General features: G+C 39.0%; 2 protein-coding genes across 2 annotated transcripts in view; one reads left to right on the top strand and one right to left on the bottom strand.

Moving 5' to 3' along the window:
* The window catches only part of LOC107096473 (chymotrypsin-like elastase family member 2A), a 5,920-nt gene extending 70 nt beyond the window's left edge, over window positions 1-5,850 (top strand). The window contains exons 2-8 of the mRNA XM_015393135.1: window positions 1,233-1,327; window positions 1,398-1,504; window positions 1,593-1,721; window positions 3,729-3,865; window positions 4,242-4,387; window positions 5,462-5,611; window positions 5,705-5,850. Of these exons, the coding sequence (XP_015248621.1) occupies window positions 1,233-1,327; window positions 1,398-1,504; window positions 1,593-1,721; window positions 3,729-3,865; window positions 4,242-4,387; window positions 5,462-5,611; window positions 5,705-5,752 (812 nt within the window). The 3' untranslated portion in view covers window positions 5,753-5,850. The remainder of the gene's footprint in view (window positions 1-1,232; window positions 1,328-1,397; window positions 1,505-1,592; window positions 1,722-3,728; window positions 3,866-4,241; window positions 4,388-5,461; window positions 5,612-5,704) is intronic.
* A 1,498-nt stretch (window positions 5,851-7,348) lies between these two features.
* LOC107096480 (cysteine/serine-rich nuclear protein 1-like) lies at window positions 7,349-20,549 on the bottom strand. The gene is made up of 5 exons (XM_015393142.1): window positions 20,320-20,549; window positions 13,031-13,230; window positions 11,301-11,560; window positions 10,907-11,203; window positions 7,349-10,801 (listed from the first exon to the last, which is right to left on the bottom strand). Exons 2-5 carry the CDS (start codon window positions 13,209-13,211, stop codon window positions 9,818-9,820), a joined length of 1,722 nt encoding a protein of 573 aa, XP_015248628.1. The 5' UTR covers window positions 13,212-13,230; window positions 20,320-20,549; the 3' UTR covers window positions 7,349-9,817.
* Between the last annotated feature and the right edge of the window lie 297 nt (window positions 20,550-20,846).

Raw genomic sequence — 20,846 nt, 5'->3', positions numbered from 1 at the left:
TCTATCTATCTATCTATCTGTCTGTCTGTCTGTCTGTCTGTCTGTCTGTCTGTCTGTCTGTCTGTCTGTCTGTCTGAACACAAACCTATTTTTTTTTTTCCCTCTAGCAACAAATGCAATCAAAAAAATTCCCAATGAGCATACATCTTACATGTAAGATATCATTTTCCTTTCATTTTCTCCTAACTTATTTGCTTTACATCATTTTGCCTGTTTTCTTAAACACACACACACAAAATACACAGTTATAATGTTTGGCTTAACATTATTTGCTGTTATTCAGAAAAATGCTTCAGTCAAATAAGAAACCAGTGTACTGTACTCCAGTATTTAATAAAATCAACAACAGGTTAAAGAATATTATGTCTGTAGAAACAGCTACTCCCTTTAGAGATTGCTTGGACAGCAATACTGTTGATGTAGAAAAGATATAGTTTATATGGTAATAAAAAATGGCAGGATTTTTAATGTGGATTACTTAGTTGTGACCTCAGGAAAAATCATACATTATAATAAAAACGAATCGTAGTACTTCAAGAAACAACATTTTTATTTGACTAGTTTCCTCTAAGAAATCCCCATGTTTTGTTTAGACATATTTTTAATCCCCACACATATACATTTGTATGTTTAGAATATCTTCAGTACAAATGTGTTGATTAACTATGTTGACTATGCTGGAGAACATTTTCTTCTTTACATTATCGGCTCTGTTTAAACTCTTGTGTAACTGCACACTCTTTATGTTTGACTCACCTGTTTAACTTAAGGGCTTTGCTGACTTTCTCTCAACGGGACGTGATGTCATCATCAGACTTCACCTGGTCTTTTCCCAGAATATTAAAACATAACAAAATGAAATAAGTTCAATTTTAATAAAGGATAGGACTTTTTGAATCTGGGGTTCTTAAAAGCATAAAGAATTTGCTTTTTCATTATGTCTGCAATTTTTTTAAGCTTCCACTTTGTGTGAGGAATGTTCCACATTAGCTGCTGGTCGGGCCAGATAACTAAACATCTGTGTAATTCAGTCAAACATTTTGAAGGTCTTTCAGTGAGAAACTGATATAAATACTTCAAAGCGCACAGAGCATTCATTCCTTCAACATGATTTGGCTTGTGGTTTTCCTCTCCTGCTTTGGTATATATACTTTACATCATTTTATTCCAAAAACTATAAACATCCATGTCATTACTGCTTCCTACATGTATCATTGTGTGTTTTTCAAAAGGGCTTATTTGTTGCAACGAACCCTTTAACTATAGGGTTAACAATGGGAGGGTCATAGGAGGCAGTGATGCTAAACCAAACACCTGGAAATGGCAGGTAAAGAATAATTAAACCTCTGCAGATAAAATCAAACACAGCATACAGATAATTAGTCGTTTTTTCTCAGGTTTCACTTCAGTTAGATTCATACAATGAAGGTTCCTTTGGCCACATCTGCGGAGGCTCCATTGTTGATAGTTTTTACATCTTGACAGCAGCACACTGCATCATAAGGTTAGTTTCTCACATCAGACCCCTGAAGTTCTGATAAAAGTATGCAATTGTATTGTTTCTTTTCTCTTCCTCTCTCTGTCCCCATCAGCTCAGATGTTAGTCAGTACCGTGTGGCGGTTGGTGAGTACAGCCTGTTTGAATTTGACGGCAGTGAGCAATTCACCTCTGTGGAAACAATCATAGTTCATCCTGACTGGAACGGAGATCTGGCCAAAGGGTAAGTAGCAATTTTCAAAATGATATATCTCCATTTTAACATTAAATTTACAAATAGAAATATGAAAAATATGAAGCATTTTAGATGCTTCTAAATGATAAAACAAACTTTTTTATTATGCTTACTATTTATTTATTTATGTATTAACTTTATTTCAAATAAGAGATAAAAACCAAAAAAGTTATTTAAAATAAATTTATATCAGATTTAATGTATTTATCATAAAATAATTTGGGTTGCCATGTTGCAAGGTGGATGGAGTATCCAAAAATTGTACTTACTAACTCTAAAAACAACGTTTTTGTAAATAAGCTGTATAAACTGGATCAGTGGGCTGCTGTTTTATAGTCACTGTGCATTTTCTTTTACATTTTCATGTGAGATTTTCATTCAGCAATATTTGTCTCAAAAAAGAGTCTCAGTGCTGCTCATAGCGGTTGAGCCATGGCTGTTGCAGTCTAATTTCCCTATTGTTTAAAATAGCATGTGTTGGGATAACCATTTAACATAATATCCCCATGATAGTGTATAAATACAACTTACTCAGAAACATAGCGAGTCGTAGTGAGAACTGTCCTTCGCTGCTTCAGCAGCAACCTTTTCCTGCATTGCTTAGTCATCTTTACCTTACAACTGGCTCGACTTGATAAGGGCCAGCTGGGTTTTACAAAGCCTTACTCATACTTCTGGGTGGAAAGGGGTGGAACATCCCCTGTCTCAAAACATCTGTCGGTGTTGTAATTTCCAGTATCTCTCTGTTCACTCTCCTTGTTTCTATAAGGCATAGCTAGGCTAGGCTATGTTTTCACAAGGGGCGTGTTACACTTTAAGAAAGAGTTGCGATATGTCAACATATTTTAACCAAATCAAAGGTCAAAAGCAAACAAACAAAAAATGACTCATGGGCAAATAAAAAAATGTATAGATCTAACAAGTAACTAATCATACAGACCAATTTATCATTTAAAAAAATGACCTAAAGACAATACATTACCAAGTTCAGGCAAAGAAACACTTTTCAGATTTTTCCTTTTCACCAATAAGCAGTGATGGGACTAACGGCGTTACCTTTTTTTAGTAACGAGTAATCTAACTAATTACTTTGACTGTAACTATAACGCAGTTACCATTACCGACACCCCGTTACTGCACGTTACTCAGGTCGCACAATGAACCTTTTTTTCATGATAGGACTCGTGCGCACCTTATCCTTAGAGAAGGGAGGATGAGATTGGCTGTTACGGGTGTTAACGTACAGCACACACAGAGAGTTAGAGAGTGAGGAGGGCTCCAGCAGCAAAAGAGCGTTTTCAAGATGGAAATACCGGTTATTAATTTCATATACTCACCAGATCTGAACGCCCTGTTAAAAAACTTCACAGGTGGGGGCCGGGTGGTGAGGGTGAGAAACGCAAAAGTAACGCAATAGTTACTTTTACTAGTAACTATTTACTTTTATTGTGGAGTAACTCAGTTACTAACTCAGTTACTATTTGGAAGAAGTAACTAGTAACTATAACTAATTACTTTTTCAAAGTAACGTGCCCAACACTGCCAATAAGCTTATGAAACCAATACCTGGAGCAATGAATGTATATATAGTAAGTTAGAACAGTATGTTGTTGCCAGCTAAGTGACTTTTCAGACCCCTCTAGCAATTTTTTTTTTGTTAAAAGCAACTAGCTTTTTTCAGTGTTGGAGACTTTGCCAACGAAATGAAATGACCAATTGCTCTGAATTTACTATCTTGTGCAAGCAGCAAGTGCTGCTGCAGAGCCCTCCCTCCTCCAAAGCACTGGCAGGTGGTCGGACTCAGCAGCAAACTGTTTCCTGCAGTCAGAAGGACAAAAGTGACTTCCCTCTATTTATGTTCCTCCCTCCAGATTAAAATGCATGATGAAAATAGGATTTCAATATAATATTTAATCTTATTATTTTCTTTTAAACCTCTGAGTTAAAGAACAGTGAGTTTCTGGTAATATTAGTTATTCTTCCTGTTTTCCTCAGCAATGACATCGCTCTGTTGAAGCTGGCTAATCCCATCTATGACAATGGTTACGTGGAAATCGCAAACCTTCCCTATGCAGACCAGATGCTTCCTCATGGCTTCACCTGTTACATCACAGGCTGGGGATTAATGGACTGTAATTACACACTGGAAAAAAACATCAAATCTATATAAGTCATTTTTCTTTAAAATAAGTGCATTTTTTGTTGAATTAAGGAGGTAAAAGAGACATTTTGCCAATGGAACAAGACAATTTACACCTAAAATAAGAAAACAAAACTGCATGGTCTTATTTCAAGTACATATTATCTATTTATCTTGTTTTAAGAGTAAAAATACTCATTCCATTGGCAAACTGTCATTTACCTACTCAAATTAAGGGTAATTTAAGACATTTTTACTTATTTCTAGATTGTTTTTCCCGTGCACAGATCTATGATTGCGTACGTATTAAATATGGCCCCACAAAACACATAGATAAAATAATGAAGTATTTCATGTTGCCAACTCAGATAATGGGAGCGTCCCAGACAAACTGCAGGAGGCTCCTCTGGACGTGGTGGAGCATGCGGTCTGCTCCCAGCCTGAGTGGTGGGGCAGCATTGCTCTTAAAACTATGCTCTGTGCTGGAGGGGATGGAGTCATATCTGGCTGCCAGGTATGGAAACTAAAGATATGGTTTGTAGAATCTGAATTTAGAATGGCTAATGGCTAATATGTAGTGCTCTGGTTCCTAAAGTTAGATGCTGGGCACTAATCTGGGTCATAAATCCTGATATGTGGGAGAAGTTTCAGCCCAAGGCAAACCCAAACTATTCAACAGCTTATTTGCCAAATGAAAACGTCCTAACTGATGACACTGTAGCAGGAAGCTGCACCAAGTTTATAAGCAGTTTTTTCAACTGAGGTTTTTGTTATAATAATAATCCAACTGTGGACCCATTCCACAAAAACTTCTAAAACGCATAAACAAAAATAGCATAGAAAAACAAAAAACATTGTACTTTGTTCTGTTTTCTTTATAACGAAAAAAAACTCCAACTTAGCAAATTAGTATGTTAGAGGAATAGGGAGAACTTCTTATTTATTTAAACTAGTCACTTCTAATTATTTATGGCAGAAGTCTGGTATTTGATAGTGGGAGACGGTGGGGCAAATCTTTAATAAATTAACAAGCTTGATTAAACTATAGCCAGTTTCTTAAAAATAGATTGATCTCCTTAAGTTCTTTTACTGTATTTTTTTTAACCCTTTTAAGACAGATTATTTAGAAATACTTATGTGTAAAATTATTTAAATATGTAAACGATTTGATGGATAAATAATTTTAAAGTTACTGAATTCCAAGTGCCATTCATTGAACAGGTTGTGTAAAGTGTTGAATATGTTCATCACTAATTTTGGACTTAAGAAATCTTGCTCTCTGTGCAGAAATTCAGAGATATGAATTACTCTTAAATGATATTTGATATAATTTTTGATAAGGGTAGCTTTTACCATAAGGTGTAAAATTGTTTATTTTATCCAGGCATCTTTGGTCATCATTTTATTAGCTAAACAGCACACCGAAACTCTTCCACCAGTGGTAATTTGGACAATAGGTCTATGAGAACATTATGTGGTTTGAAGCTTAAGCCATTTGGAACCACTGATCTATAGAGAGATGTGCATGTTATGAAGTAAAAGTGTAAAGAGAGTAGTGTAGTTTTGATCATTCTCTGCAATTTCGTAGGGTGACTCTGGAGGTCCCCTAAACTGCTTAACTGATGGAGTTTGGAGAGTCCACGGTGTTGTCAGCTATGGTCCAGCCGGCGTTTGCAACCAACCGTTTAAACCCACCGTTTTTACACGAGTCTCTTCCTTCCTCCACTGGATGTATTCAGTAAGCATCTTGAAGCCACCACAATTAAGCCTAATGTACCCAGAATGAATATAACTGGATGTATTTTATTTTCTTTTTTCTTCTTTCTTTCAGGTTATGGATCAAAGATTGGAAATTAGACAGAAAAGTTCAGTCCTCTAACATGCAAGTCGAATTAGTGAAATAAAATTATTTCAAGAAACTCAATATTATACATCTTAGTCTCAAAACACTGCACCTCCCAAACACCAGATGTTGGTTTTTAGGCTTGATTTAGTTTAAAACTCATTGTTGAAAATTGGGCTGTTTGTTCGGTCTTATCTTGTCCCACTTAAGTCCAATAAAAGATGTTGAAAAGAAGTTGCAAACACAGTCTTCAACATCTTTTCAATGATCTGAAAATTACGGCTTTTCACTTCTTTTCAACTAAATGTAGACATTTTTTAGACTTAAATCATGTCATCTTTTCAACCAATTATTGCTTGATGAGTAAGGTGTGTCATGTTTTTTTTTTTTATCATAAAGCACAGGGCTCTTTAGATCGATGCAATAGCCTTACATTCCCTAGACAGTGTTGGAAATGCATTCCATATTGAACTGGTTACATGTCTTGTTGCTGTTTTTGGAACACAACCCCTGGGCTGTCATTAGTCCACGACCAACAAAGGTATTGTGATTCTGATCTTCTGACCTCCCAAGCTGTAGTCTGAGATGATGGAAAATTCCAAAGGATGTTTTTAAACCAAGGATCACAGGGAAATGTTCTTTTTCAGGCTGAAAAGTACTTAAACGGCATGAAAGAAAAATATTTTTTCCCAAGTTGTCAGGATCAAGGAAAGCAAAAAGATTTGTGCAATTTTCGCCCAAGCCTTCCTAATTGTGACCAAATGTGAGCTAAAAGCGGTCACATACTCCCCTGCCTGGAATTTCTGAGCCATATGTTTGTGGTGTTTGGGGAGACTACAACATGACATCATACTGAGTATTTTTCCATTTTCTTCAGACATGCAGGCTTTAAACAAGAGATATCAGGAGGCTAGGTTAAATTTTTTTTCCTTTTTTTATTTATGGAAGGGGAAATCATTTCTTTATGGAAATATTTCAAACGGCTTGTACACAAAATGGCTTCTTGACCTCATAAACTGTGCGCATTGTTAATTTTTATGGCTCAGGTTGAACCTCTGCGGTGAAACGTGACGTTTTACATCTGTTACATATTAACTTAGAATATTTTCTTTGCTCATGATCCCTTCTGGTATGTCTTTACCAGCTTTGGACATAGAGGATGGGCTATTGAATATACAAGTATTCCTCAATCTAAACTGTTAGGTTGTGGCTTTAGTTAAGTTTTGAGTCCTGCTGGAAAAGATGAACCTCCTCCCCATTCACTAGTCTTTTAAAGCATCCAACATGTTTTCTTTCTTTAAGACCCTTTGTTAATTTTTATCCATTTTCACAAATTGTTTATCTTCATTGTACCTGCTAAGAAAAAAAAAAAAAAAACACTCCCACGGCATAACTCCCCACCAATCAATGCAATGAGAGGCCTATTTATATTTGATTTTTAGCCATTTAGAAAAAACTCACATTTAATTTCTGGCTTAAAACAAATTCCTCACTTTTAAATTTAATTATTGAGGACTTTTTGTTTGTTGTTGTAGTGTGACCTGCAAAAACAGTTCCAGAAATATCCTCTTATTCTAAAATACCTGTAGCCAATCTAAGAAATCACAAAAACAGCCATGCATTTACAAAAGAATGTTTTTTTAATTATCATTTGGAGGGACAAGCTGTCAAAATGGCTTAGATGAAAGAAAGTGTTTTTGAACAGCAGGTTAATGTGTGAATATGTAAAAAATAAAGCAGCTTTGTTTGCTCTGCAGGACCATTTCAAGCAGAAATAAGCACAACACAAAAAGGCAAAAAGTAAGACACATTCTTTTGAAAAATAATAATAAATTGTACTGTAGTATATTACACTGATAAACACTTACTGATCCAAGTTCTTCATGAAATTTCATGTTTTATACAAGAGAAAAATGTCTGCTTGGAAAAAAAATGTGCCAGTCTTTGTGGCTTATGAACATATACAGGATGAAAATTAATAAAATAAAAATAAAAAAAAGGCAAAAAGCGAATAATACATTTCCAGTGTGCAGTTTGCACTTTTCAAAGTATACAGTTATTCTGAAGTAGTTTTATCAAACAGGACCTGCATGCATAATTTCTAAAGGGTCCAGAAAAGGCTGTTAAAACAGCTCTGGAAAGGGTGAGGATATGTACATCAGCTCTCTAGTGTCCCTCAGCTTTAAAAAGGTCTCAGTTGATAACCAATGAAATTTCAGGGTTCGGGAATAAAAACTGTATAATATATGCAGTTTTTAAACCACTTCAATACAAAATAACCTTTAGCATTTGTGTAATTTCTACCATACTTTAACCCAAGTCACAGACTTCCAGAAATATTCAGAAAACAATCAAATAGATTTTTTGCAATTTTAGTTTTAGTGGCTTTTCTCTAAGATATTCAAACATTTGACTGCCTATTAAAAATAATTCTGAACACTAACCTTCATAAGCATAGATTTTCTCTATAATTCATATATTACAAAGGTCGTCTCAGATTGAAAATTATTAATTTTGCTTTCTTAATAAAATATTCAATTTGTCAGTGATTAGAATTCTTTTCTCATCCTACATATATTAGTTAGAAAATATTAGTCTCATTTTTCTATGTTTTTTATAGGCAGCAATACAAATAGAATCATAATTTTCTTTATTTGTTTCAGTGATTAGGGAGATTCCACAGTTTTCAGTCCCAAAGCTTAAGTGGAACCGCTGCACGCACACCACAGACAAGCATGGCTCCTCTGATAAACAGGCACATCCAGTAAACTTCACGAAAGCCCAGGTTATTGCCAAAATGCCTTTAAATTAAATAACTCATGAAATAAAGACAGAATAACTTAAAACAAAGTGTTAGAGAATAGATATATTAAATACTTTCCAATGGACATGTGGTCCGTTTAGTGGCGGTTCTTACATGATTGATGTTCTGTTTAATCTCTCCTTTCTGCTACCCTTGCTGAGGTTCTAGGATGGAATAAAATTCACTGCATAAAGCGTGTAAACTAGTCTCCCCATAAACAGAAGGTAGCAGGGGGCACTCCTTGACTGCACATGCAAAGAAGCAATATAAAACTGGTTCTTGATTGCCCCTTTATAAAGCCACCCTGGGCAACAGCCTATATGAATCATGTCAAAAACCGCCACTTGGTTCCATTTCTCATAGTAATACCTTAATGTGATATGGAAAAAAAAAAAAAAAAGGAGGAAGATTGCACTTTAAGGTAAACAAACCACAGTGCTGTTTGAATGAGAATAGGCTTCATCAGAAATAAATAAAACCATAAAGGAAATAATTTAAAACAAAAGCAATAAAGAAAATACAGATACAGCTTAATTCTTTTAAGAATATGAGCAACAATCCTAGCCCATAAATAAGAAACTCCTTAATTTAGCATCAAACTGTTGAATCCATCCCAAACGACCAAAACTATGCCGATGCATACATAGCTTTTTTCACAGATAAAGTGCTGATCGAGGAGCTCTGACAGGGATTTTTTTTTTTCCATTGTACCTTTTGGGATGAGACCTCAGCTTTTCTTCACTCAAGTTATGTCCAGAAGGGAGTGGGGGGGACGCAAACAGGACTACTGTATACATCGCAACTGGACTCGGTTTTGTATGAAGGCAATCACAGCAATGGTCACCACACATTGCCTCCAAAAGCTAGAAAACATTGAATTCCCTGAGGTGAACATTCAGCTGTGTTGAGATTAACACCCAACCTGGAAACAGTTTTAAGGTTGATTCCTGTTTAGCAAGCGCTTGGTGGTCTTGGTTTGGTTAAAAAGGGCTTTCTTAGGATTAATTCATTTATATTGGCCTAGTAAAATTGATCTCTTTCCACTTGTAACCCCTAGCTGCCATCTCACACAGCAATCATTCCAAACTGAGTTGCTATCATTTTGAAGGCAAGTCTGGAATCTGAATATTTTGTTGGCAAAGAAACAAAAACAAACAAAAAAAAAAAACAAAGAGGGAAATCACAGCTTCCTCAAAACACGTTGACATCTTATGTGCATTTTTTAATCCCCTTCTAATACCCCCAACGCTAATACCCCCCGGTGGGTTTATCCTTTCTTACATAGTTCACATATTCCGTCAAACTTTCACAGACTCTATTACAGACAGTGTCATGGCTTCCTCCATCAACTGATTGTCTGTAAACGTAGCAGGAGGCTCTGGGACGGATTCTGAGAGACCGATCAGGGATTCCAGAAGGCAGGTTCCTGTGTCGCTCGCCGCTGGGAAGCTGGGGTAGTTGGGCAGCTGATAATGGAAATAGTTGTCCATGGGCTCATACTCTTTAAGCGAATTGTAAAGCGAGCTGTGTCCCAAGCAAGGGAAGCCATCAAAGAACTCCAGGTCAGACTCAGAGGAGAGGCTTAGGTCCATGTCATAGCTTGCTGAGCGGTCAACACTAGGAGAAGGTGTGTGTGGCACACTGCAGCTGTGGAACAGGCCGTTTCCCTGGTTGGCGTTCTCATCCAAGAGTTCTGAAATGGCTGTAGCTCGATTGTCTGTGTGCTGATCCGTGGATTCCAAAAGAGCAGTGTCTATGTTGTCATTTTCATCAGCAAAGTCCACTATGCTAAAGCTACTGAAAGCCTCTGTAGATGGCTGTTGCTTCTGATGATTTGGGAAACAAGTGTTTTTACTCTCCCTCTCCATGCTCTCCACACTGCTTGCATCATTAAAACTCAGTATCCGGCTCAGGCCTTTCTCATCGACGTCCAGCTGGCTATGATTCTCACAGTGGCTCTCTCCCACCTCAGAGTCCTCGCTTTGACCAGATGAGTCCGATGAGTCTGTCATGTCACTGCTGCAGCTGTTCTCTCCTGCTGCCATCAGCTCCGAGCTGAAAGGGAAGGAGGGCACCGCTGGTAGCTGCGTGCTGGGTTCTTTAGTGTTTTCCTCCTCCTCTTCCTCTGTGCTGGACTGCTCCTCTAGCCTCTTCTCCAGCTCCAGCTTCATGATAGTGTGAATGTAATGCGTCTGTACCCGGTTTGAGTTGAACTCAATGCGACCCTCTGTGTTTCCGCAGCCGTCTTTGGTGCAGCCACATGGGAAAGAAGAGTGGTCCATCTGGAATGAGCAGAACGTAACCGTAAAACCTTTGCAATGGAAACTTTCACTTGTGGTCCTGTTTGGCAGACAATTCAAGCAGGAAATCTTAAGGCTTTTTTTTACCTGACACTTGATGCCTGCCAAGCTGCAGCTGCAGGTCTCAGGCTCGCAGAATCCCTGGCAGTCACAACCGCAGTTCTCCCTAGAGAGCCTCAGTTCATGCAGCTGCCTCTTCTCCTCCTTGTCGATTTTCTTCACACCAGCTGCTTTGAGTAGTGCATAGCGCTTCTTAGATGGGTAAGGCTGGAGGAAAGAGGCCTCGTCCAGGTTGGCATTGCTCATGTCGATATCTTGCTCTCCGATATCCTCTAACGTAAGCCTCTCTGCCTCCTCGCTTACCTGGGTTCCATTCTTTGTCAGCTGTAACAGAAAAACACACAAAAATTCATTTTTATTTGTTCCTTCATATTGGAGAGTGATCTCCATTCATCAGATCTTAGCAATCCACATTACTCACCTTCATTTTCAAAGCTTCCAGCTTCTCCTCCCTAAGCCTATTGAGGAATTTTTCCCTCCGTAGGAGCCCTTGCTCCGAAGCAAATTCTGAAAGTGTGTATGTACGCCGAGCACTGTGGCGCTGCATCATGCCAAGGGTGCAACCTCCCCGACTGGGTACACTGGTGAAGCCCTGGCATCTTGGGAAGAAGTACACAGTCACCCGGTCGAATGTCACGTTGCCTCTGCGCGCTCTCTTTGATTTCTTAAGAATCGACGTTGCTGTTGAAGGACAAAAAAAGAGAAGCTCAGAAAACATGAAGAGTCATGCTGGATTATTTTCTACCACTAGATGGCATAACCACTCCACTTGTCTGCACTGATGCTGATGAAGAAACTGTAAAACGACACCTCTGTGATTCATTGACCTGGCCTTTTCAAGTACCCAATTAAATGATACTACCAGGAGCAGTTTGACATGCTTACTTCCTGTAAACTGAAACTCAAACTACTGGGAATCCAACTAGCTAAAACTAGAGTCTGACCAAAAGACTCCCAGCACAGGAATTTCCCTTTTGTTGGTGGCAAACCCAGCAGAGGAAAAACCAAGGATCAAAAAGTCAGTAAAGTCCCAGGGGCTTCCAGGTACATTGGGAACTTACTCACCCAAATCATGATCCATACAGTTAAAAGTTGCCAACATGATCTACCCTAAAATAAACCACTGAGGGGGGCTAGTGCAAAGTCTACTTTCTCCATCAAGGGATTTTCAACTTTAAAGTCTCCCTTAAGCCAAGCAACTTTTGCAACCGCTTCCAGAGCCATTTTTAATAAGAGTAACATATGTCTTTAAAGAAAAGTCTGGTAATACCCTACCCATCTGGTCCCCATTACCTTTGCAACTCCTTATTGAGTCTTTGTAGAGAAATAAAATTGTTAGCCTTTTTGATAGTTAAAAAGGGAAAGTGAGTTTGTAGAGAAATGGAAAGTAAAGATAACAGCTGGTCAGATATTGACAACATCCATTCAATTTAGTCAGCTTGGTGATGACAGTAACATACAAACAACATCAACTTAGCAGCTTCCAATTGAAACATCTTTGTAGGTTGTCTCTAGCAGACAACTTTCTGTCCCACAAAAGCACCAAATAGTGATAGTCGCATAAATCCGTTTATCTAGAAAGGCATGCATGCTCTGGTTCCCTCCAGTGCTCCCACACCTTTTTTCTATCCCTTCACCCAGTCTCTTCCAGCACCTGTGTTGGGAGCACGCCCAGGTTTCAGACAAGGCGCTGTGTGTTCTCAGCCTTGGCAACCTGCCATGCATCTCTCCCTGGCTTCGTGCCCCGCCATCCTGGAAACCTTACAACCTTCTCCCCTGTAAACAACACAATCCCCTCTTCAAACTCTCTACCAGTCCCCCTAAAGACTCAGCTGGGTTCAGATGGACGTAAACACCCTGAAGCTACTAGACTTAAAGCTCTGACAGGAAAGGGGAAGCAATATGTCTGTCTCTAATGTTCTGGTAGGAAGGTGGAGATAAAACCCACGGTGTGCCACCACTATGCCTAATGTGATTCGATGTTTCGCAGCTTTAGGGCATAAAAAAATCTGAAGGACACGTTTCTACCAAGTGCTCCATCGGAGGCCAGTTGCGTAAAATGCTAAAGATGTCTATCATTTTTGGGTTGCCATCAGTGCTTCAGGGGATATTGAAGTTAAGCTTAGAGAATGCTTGAGAGAAGAGACCTACTGTTGAAATGTGTTGCTGGGGAACAAGGGTTGCTGAGATTGGAATCCAGGGTGTCCGAGTAGCAGCTCTCCCCCCCAGAGTCCCAGCCTGAGCAGGCAGAGGAGAGGGAAGAGGGTGAGGGAGACGAGTAGCATGGGTCCTCGTCCACCTCCTGAAACTTCCTCTTCAGGTGCCCACTCATGGCGTCTAGTGTGAAGAATCTGCAAGAATAAGCAGCAAGACAAGAGTTATTAGGAAATGATTCAACTCTTTTTAGAAAGCGACAAAGGTCTTATGAACAGAATGAAGCACAAGTATCTGTTATGCTTTTGTGTGCTGCAAACAGAGTTCTATGTACTGATTTTTGATGGCATGCAGTCATCCAAGCTTCAGTTGCAAAGAATAGGGGGTTTAGCCATGGTATAAGAAGCAATCAATCAGTCCTGATTTGCCTAAGTCAACAATTACTGGACCCTTCACCCTCTTACAAATCCCATCAGCCCACCATTGATTAAACTGACGGCCCAAACAAAGGTGACCCAATCATCAAACCGCTGACATTCTCTTCAAACAGGTCAAGGCTAAGAAAATGCAACTCATCTTGTCTGTCCTCATGTAGAACTTTTAAATGCACAACAATGTACATAGGGCTCTGTTCCAGAAAAGGACACTCCCATAGACTCTGCGGGATCGGAAAGGAGATCATTTCACTATCAAACTGACTCATTACCAGCACCTAACAATAATAAATCTACAATACTTATGTTGAGAGTGGGTTTGAACACTGGGTCTTAGCTACAAGAGTGCAATGTGGAGCTGTTGCAGGAACAGGGCTCTGCTCATTGTCAGGGACTCACCCTCTCATTGAATCTTTTAATTTACAGTATAGCCAACAGACACACTGCATCACAACATCTTGAGCAGAACAAACAGGCTAAAATGATGAACACCTGTTGTGAATTTGAATCACTAATCTGCTCACTGTTTCACAGTTTTTAAAATACATTTATTATATGATAATTTTTGAAAATACTTTCATTCAGATGATACATTTTATTTCCTGCCTCTGCAGTAAATGCAAAACCCCAGCAACTGCTTCAAGTTAGGCTTAACTGGTAAATCTGCCTCATTTTGGGGTTTTTCCGTTTGTTTGTTTCAATATTCTATAGAGATACCTATAATTTTAAAACAAATGCTCACAATCAGAAGGTAAGCTTGAGATAATTATAGAGCAGGGATGTTTAGCATTTGCAAGAGAGCTAAATTTAAGTGTTATGTGGCTAATTATTGCATGCTCAGACCAACAAACTGCACAGGGTATTGTCAACAAGCCACTGTAAGCCATTGGCACCGCTTTTTGAAGGTGGCAAATTAAGAGGGAGACAGTCGGTTTACAGGAACCTCTACCACATGTGCCTGTCCCAGCTTGTTTGAATGTTAAGCGAGAGTCAACACTCCAAGAACAGAAAGAGTAAGAAAAAAAATACTAAGCAGGTAAAGGAGGAGAGCTGCATGATGCGTAGAAGAATTATGCCAAACTAGTTGTCTTTTGACAAAGATGAAGTTGCTAGAGTCAAGGGTGAAAGGCACAAACCTTTCTGCTAGCCTTTGTTTTTTTCTGTGGTTGTCCAAAAGATCAAACATGATGAATGAATCACCTTGCAATAGGTCATGCTGGCTTGCAACAACAACAAAAAGGCTGCGACCAAACAGTAGCTAGTTAGAAAACAAGCCACCAAATCATCCTTCCAGAAATGTGCTAGAGCACAAAACAATAATCTCTATAGGGGGGGGGGATATTCAGCATCTGTTGCTGATGCGTTCACTTTATCTGACAACATGTGCTCAAAATACCACACACATAAGCTCACCTTGCATTTACCATAATTTCCAACCCCCACCCAATTCTCCACAAAAAGGAAAAGGAAAAAAAAAAAAGGAAAACAAAGCTGTGATGCATCCTCCAGGGAGGACATAGCGCCAGCTAAGCAAAGTCTTTTTAATTAAAAGCTGCAGTGAGACAGAAAACAGGGGGGGGGGTAGAAAAGGGGGTAGGGGCAGTGGTGTCAGAACTGGGTCATTGTCTCCTGACTGCAGTCTACCTGACACATTGATTTGTTAATCCTGTTCAACGGGCAGAAACAATGGCAAGAGGTTAATCCCGGCAAAGGGCCGGTTTGTAGTCAATCTGGAGATTCTCAGCCACTGCACAGAGCAAAGCAAGAGACAAGGGTAAAAGATATTTTTTATAAAAATAGACATCTTGTAATAATACTGTTGCAAAAAGGTGGAGGGTGAGGATGAAAAAGAACAAAGATAAAAGAGAGAAATCGAGCAAGGCAGTCCCTTTCAATGCCTGCCTCTCTAAATGGAGAATGGATGTGATCGGACAGCTGAGATGGAGAGAAGGAACGCAGCATGTTTTCAGCGAGCACTAAATTATGCATTGCTGTCATTCCATCAAGCAGCGCACAGGCAGACAGATAAAGGCCACATCCACCGAGGTGCTCCCCAACCAAGTTGTCAGAGAGTTGGCGAGATAAATCTTTGGCGAGATTTGTCACTAGAAGTACTACACAGCTCCAGTCAGATGCAGAACTGTGTCAGTGAGATGAGATTATCCCGGTACACACAGCTGTGGGCTGTTCTTATGACTTCAAAATCCTTTTACCTTATCCGGAAACAGAAGTTATAGTCCTTAAAGAAGATTTGTAAATTATTCCGGAGGATGATATCGGTATGTCAACAAGATGCTGCAATGGTGAGCCCACAAAAGATCTTTTATCAAATCTATACTCTTAATTAAGCAAAGTATTGCAAATAATAACTTTAATCTAGTTTGACAAGTCTTAAGAGATGCATATAAAAAAAAAAACAATAAATCCAAGGATGTGCGGGTGACAAAACTTTAAGAGTACATTTTCTAAATATAAGACATTTTATAGACTCAAACTAAGATTCTCAGTAAAAAGGTGTTTTTTTCGCCTACCTATTTAGACCAGGAAAACCCCTGAATCAAATTCCAAAATTTTCCAGACTTCACAGCAACTCTACAGGCAGCAGCCAGTTTAAACTTCTCCATTAGCCCAACAGGACAAGTCACAGTTGACTTTGCCCTTTGCACTGCCTGTCCAGCCCCCTTTGCAGCTGATAACAACGTGGGTGGGAGCGACAAGTTGTGCTAATCTTGGCCTGCTGAGCGCATTTACATGGCACACTGACAACCTTGCAGCGTCTGAATGACTGACTGAGTGCTCATAAAATGTGATAATGATGAGCCCGGGAGTCTTTCCTGTGTGTGCTGGAGTTTTGTCTGGGCAGGTCAGCCTCATCTTCATGTAAGGCTTCACAGGTTGTAGCACCTCATAGCTAACTAATCAGTGCTCTGGAGATGAAGATGGCCCTGGCTCTCACTCCTGCCCAGCTGGGTAAATGCTGGCTTATCATTTAAAACCCCAGCTGTCAGTCAGAAGAGCTCCACCTGCTGGAGCAAAGCAGGCAAAGCACATCTGCTGTTTTTTTTTTTTTTTCCACCTTCCTCCTCTATGAGCCTGTTGTTCTCACTGAGGGCTCACTGTGTGACTATGCCACGGAAACATTCTGTTCCTCAGCTTCGCCCAGTGCGCAGAGCAATTCCAAAAAGAAGAGGTGGTGGGAAGAAGGGGGACGGATTGTACAAAACAAATAAATAATGTCATGTCTCCAATCCGCAGGAATTCCACTCTGGCAGGGCTACTCCAGCTGTAACAGTGGGAGAAGAACACAGGCTCTATCTAACCCAGATGTGCCTTCTGCTGCTAAGCGATGGAAAGTCCTGCTCACTGAGGAACATGAGCTTTTTGTTTTTCAAAAGCCACACCTGTCAGGTTGTTAGCTTGCATTGGACCTCACACATACTCTCTAATTTGGGGTGATTAAAAAAAAAAAAAAAACAGCTAGATGATGCACAGAAATAAAGAACCATGTCACAAAACATACAAGGCACAATACCTATGCTGATAAACTGGTGATAAAAAAAAACATTGAAGTAACTTTTGACACTGTAAGTCAGATGCAAATGGATTAAAACTGTCAACTTTATCAATTTATAAAGGGAAATGCGCATCAATGAGCACATAAGCCAGCTGAATGTGACCCAAGTTCACAAACAGGCTATTATAATTGGTAGTCCCTGTGTTTAATATAAACAGCCATCAAATGTCTCTCTTAGGAACATTAACTAATACAAATTTTTTATTGCTTTTTTTCCATTTGATTGGGTTCCTGTGTGATTCACCACTGGCAAAACTAGTAAATAGTTCCATCGTTTCCTAATTCAAAACCTTTGAACTGCAGCCATAACAAAAAAAATGTATGTAAAACCCCTTTGAAGGAAAAATGTAAATAAAACATGCAAATAAAGAAGAAAAAAAGAGAAAAAAAAATTGTCACATAGCCTGATAGTAGCTTTAGAATTTAGGCGGGATAGTTAGAGAACAAACAAACTTGAGAAAATCTCTCTTGCCTGGGTGTTTATGTGTATTGGGAGGAAGGGAGGAGGAGGTTGTGGGATCAGGGGTCGTGCTCCAGTCTGGGACACTTGCCGTATGGAATGCTGGGAGAGGACAAAGCCAGATGGGATCTCTCTCTCTCTTACTCTCTCCACTGCTGCTGTGTTCAAGACTGTGTCAGCTCCCTTTCTCCTACCCCCATCCTTTCCTCTTCCCTTCTTTTCCTTTCTGTACAGCCGGCATTAAAGTGTTGGGCCAAGCCTAGCCTTCACTCAGCTTTCTTCTGCAGCTTCTCACTCCCAGTTGGGATGCAGCGGTACCAACAGTGTGCAAGAGCTTCCTGAGGTTGTGAAACACAGCGGTTCACAGGAAGTGGCGATCCAGATCATCAGTGATGTGCCTGACAGCTGCAGGAACCGCAAGGTTAACTGAATACAAAATAAGATGGACAATGAGGCAGATATAAGGTGGACGATTCTTCTTTTGGTGAAAAAAATTGGGATTCCACCATTCTTCCATTGGGGAAGCACTATATTTACAGACCCCACTTAACACTATCTGAATATGCAAATAAAATATGTAAATATTTTATGAGAAGATTTTTCTTATAAAATGTTCAAAAAAAAAAGAAAAGAACAAATATGCTTTAAAATAAGAGACTGTGTCTAAATATACTTGTATAACTAGACTGAGTTAAAATTCTTAATCTGTATAAACCAGAGTTCCAGCCACAAAAGACTAATATAAAAGTTTAAAATAATACCAACTAATACCTCTCAAAGTGAGAGACCCCATCTAATATTAAGTAGCAATTACAAGTCTGGAAACAGCTTCTCATTAAGAACTTGTCTTCATTTTCATTACTACCTCTGGGAACCTGTTGGAAAACTATTTCAGGTTACTACCTTGTAAAACTCATGGAGAGAATGCCAAGAAAACAAATTAGGAAGTGCCCCGGAATTACAAAGGAGTGTCAAAATGCTTGACTGGCTAATGTTACACTACTACTAAAATAGTTGTTTAATTTTAAAGCAGACAGAGCTATACTAACATGGGAATTTCATTTCACATAATGAAAGCAGATGTTGGAAGACTAAATGTGTCAAATTATCTTTGCTTAACGGTTATTCAGAAAACAAACACTATACATGCAAGACATTTTATAGTTTCTATTTTAACAGTTCAAACAGTAAAAGTATTTTTTCTTATTATGGATGGTAAATTTTTGAAGCTTTTATTTTTTTTCTAGGCACTAAAACATATTAGCTGATAATCAAAAAGTTAATTAAGGTTCGACAGCCCAAATAATTAAAGATGTTTAATGAATCTTGTCACCTTTCCAAAATTACTGGGGTCCCCTTTTTTGTTCAACTCTGAGGCTCCACTTGTGGTTAGAATTAAACCAAAATTTACAAACAACACAAATAAAGATTAAAAATAGATTAAAAAAATTGTGGCAATGTGGAGCCTAATATATAGCGTTGTGTATCAAGAGGTTCCCAACTGATGCAGCTGTATTAAATAGACCTGATTGGATCACTGTGAGCCTGGCACCACTGAACACTCTTCCAGTGTGAGTAAAATCTATATGGGTTTCAAAAACACATGCTGGCTTGATCATTCCCTAAAGGACACAAAGGCTTTGGTGCATCCATGTTATATATCTGAAAAGGGACCAAATTTGAGCTGGTTTATTTCACAAGATAAGACAACGTGTTACTCTGTATGTCTGAGTATAAATGGGGAAAAGGAGGTTACAATCAGTGCCGAACACCAAGAGTTACAAACCCTCTCTGAAAACAAAGGATCATTCAGAGCAACTCAAGAAAACATAATTCCAGAAATGATCCGGATGAGGTCGCGCTAGAGACGGTTTAAACTATCTCTGATAAACATGTGACTCAGGGGCCATTCTGGAGAACAACAAAGAAAATGAACATAGAAAATATATATATTTAAAAAAAAAACAAAAAACTCAATATATGTTGACTGAATAACTGAAAATTAATCATTCAGAAATAACTATATGCGTAAATAAATGCCAAACAAACGCGCGCCTGTTCTGAGTCCACCTGCAACAGACCTTTCACTTAAGAAAATGGTATAATTAAATCAATCAAAAACCAGTTATCAAACTAGTCTGCACATGCGCAAAGCAGGTCTCATGCCGTCTCCCCCCCCTCCCTGACCCGATCATTCCTCATGATTAATGCTAATTCTAATGACAGCCGCCCTGTCAGCTGGGCGCTCACATGTAGTGCCTTCAGGAGTCGCTCTAGTTGCAAGAGGCGCACCAGCACCACTCAACACACACATATATACATAGAGGCGCAACACACAAAAGCCGACCTGATCAGTTCATAAAAATGGACCAAAAACCACAAAATAGACTAAATGATTGAGTTTAACACTCAAATCAGAGATGGGGAGTTTAGTTTAACCTGGATAAGCGCATAAAGGCAACAAATGAATGAAGCCCATTGGCAGAAACCGCTTCTCAATCAACTTATTTCACGAAAAAAAGAAAAAAAAAATCTTAATCGCTAATCTTTGTTAATCTCTGTGCAATCAAAAATGTCTTTAGATAAAAACTCCCTTTATCTAATTAAGCGTCGTTGCGCGTCACCGAAATAAATCGCCAACTTGAGCGACACTCGTTCTTTAAGAAATGCAGCAAAGACATTAAATCAACCAGTCACCCTGGTACCGTAAGCAAACGAAACCTTTGCATTAAAAAATCAATGTATAATATATATTTAAAAAAGACATTCCAACAGATTCAGATAAATGAGGCTACGGTGGCTCAGTAGCGATACTCACCAATTCAAGTATCCGATCAGCATTTAGGAATCAAATGATGGCTTGATAATCAATCGATGGGAGGGTAATCCGAATGAGACAAGGGATAAAATATGTGAATAAAAAAAATGAAAAAGAGAGCGCGTATCCGAGCGTATATGTGTATATATTGTGTGTATGTATGGTCAGCCCTCGGTGCTATTGTCTGCGGGGCTCCGCACCAACAGAAGCGCTTCCCTTGTCTGAAGCAGACTGCCGAGAAGCGCAGCCTTTTTCGTCAGTGGAAAACTCCCTCCTGGCGTCTGGTCTGACGCAGGCGGTGACACAAGGAGGCTGCCCACGCTGCTTCCTGCCTCACTGACTGTCCTGCCATTACCTGCGTGAAAAAAAACACAGACACGTCCATTTCTTCATATTAGTTTAACAAAGAAAAAATAAATAAAACAAAGACCCTAAACATTTCATTATTTCTGTCTAAGATATTAAAATGGAAAGCAATATAACGTGTTACAGGTTTGCGCTTTAATAAACCGTTGTGAGGTTATAGA

Source organism: Cyprinodon variegatus, unplaced genomic scaffold, assembly GCF_000732505.1.
Source record: "Cyprinodon variegatus isolate N-32 unplaced genomic scaffold, C_variegatus-1.0 Scaffold626, whole genome shotgun sequence".
Classification (NCBI taxonomy): Eukaryota; Metazoa; Chordata; class Actinopteri; order Cyprinodontiformes; family Cyprinodontidae; genus Cyprinodon; species Cyprinodon variegatus.
The sequence above is the reverse complement of the archived record's forward strand: the minus strand, read 5'-3'. Positions and strand labels throughout refer to the sequence as shown.

Coding starts and splice junctions, on each gene's coding strand:
- LOC107096480 (XM_015393142.1), bottom strand. CDS start 13,211: ATGAGTGGGCACCTGAAGAGGAAGTTTCAGGAGGTGGACGAGGACCCA. Junction 11,561..13,030: donor CCCAGCAACACATTTCAACA/GTAGGTCTCTTC, acceptor GTCCTTCAACAG/CAACGTCGATTCTTAAGAAA. Junction 11,204..11,300: donor TGGAAGCTTTGAAAATGAAG/GTGAGTAATGTG, acceptor TTTCTGTTACAG/CTGACAAAGAATGGAACCCA.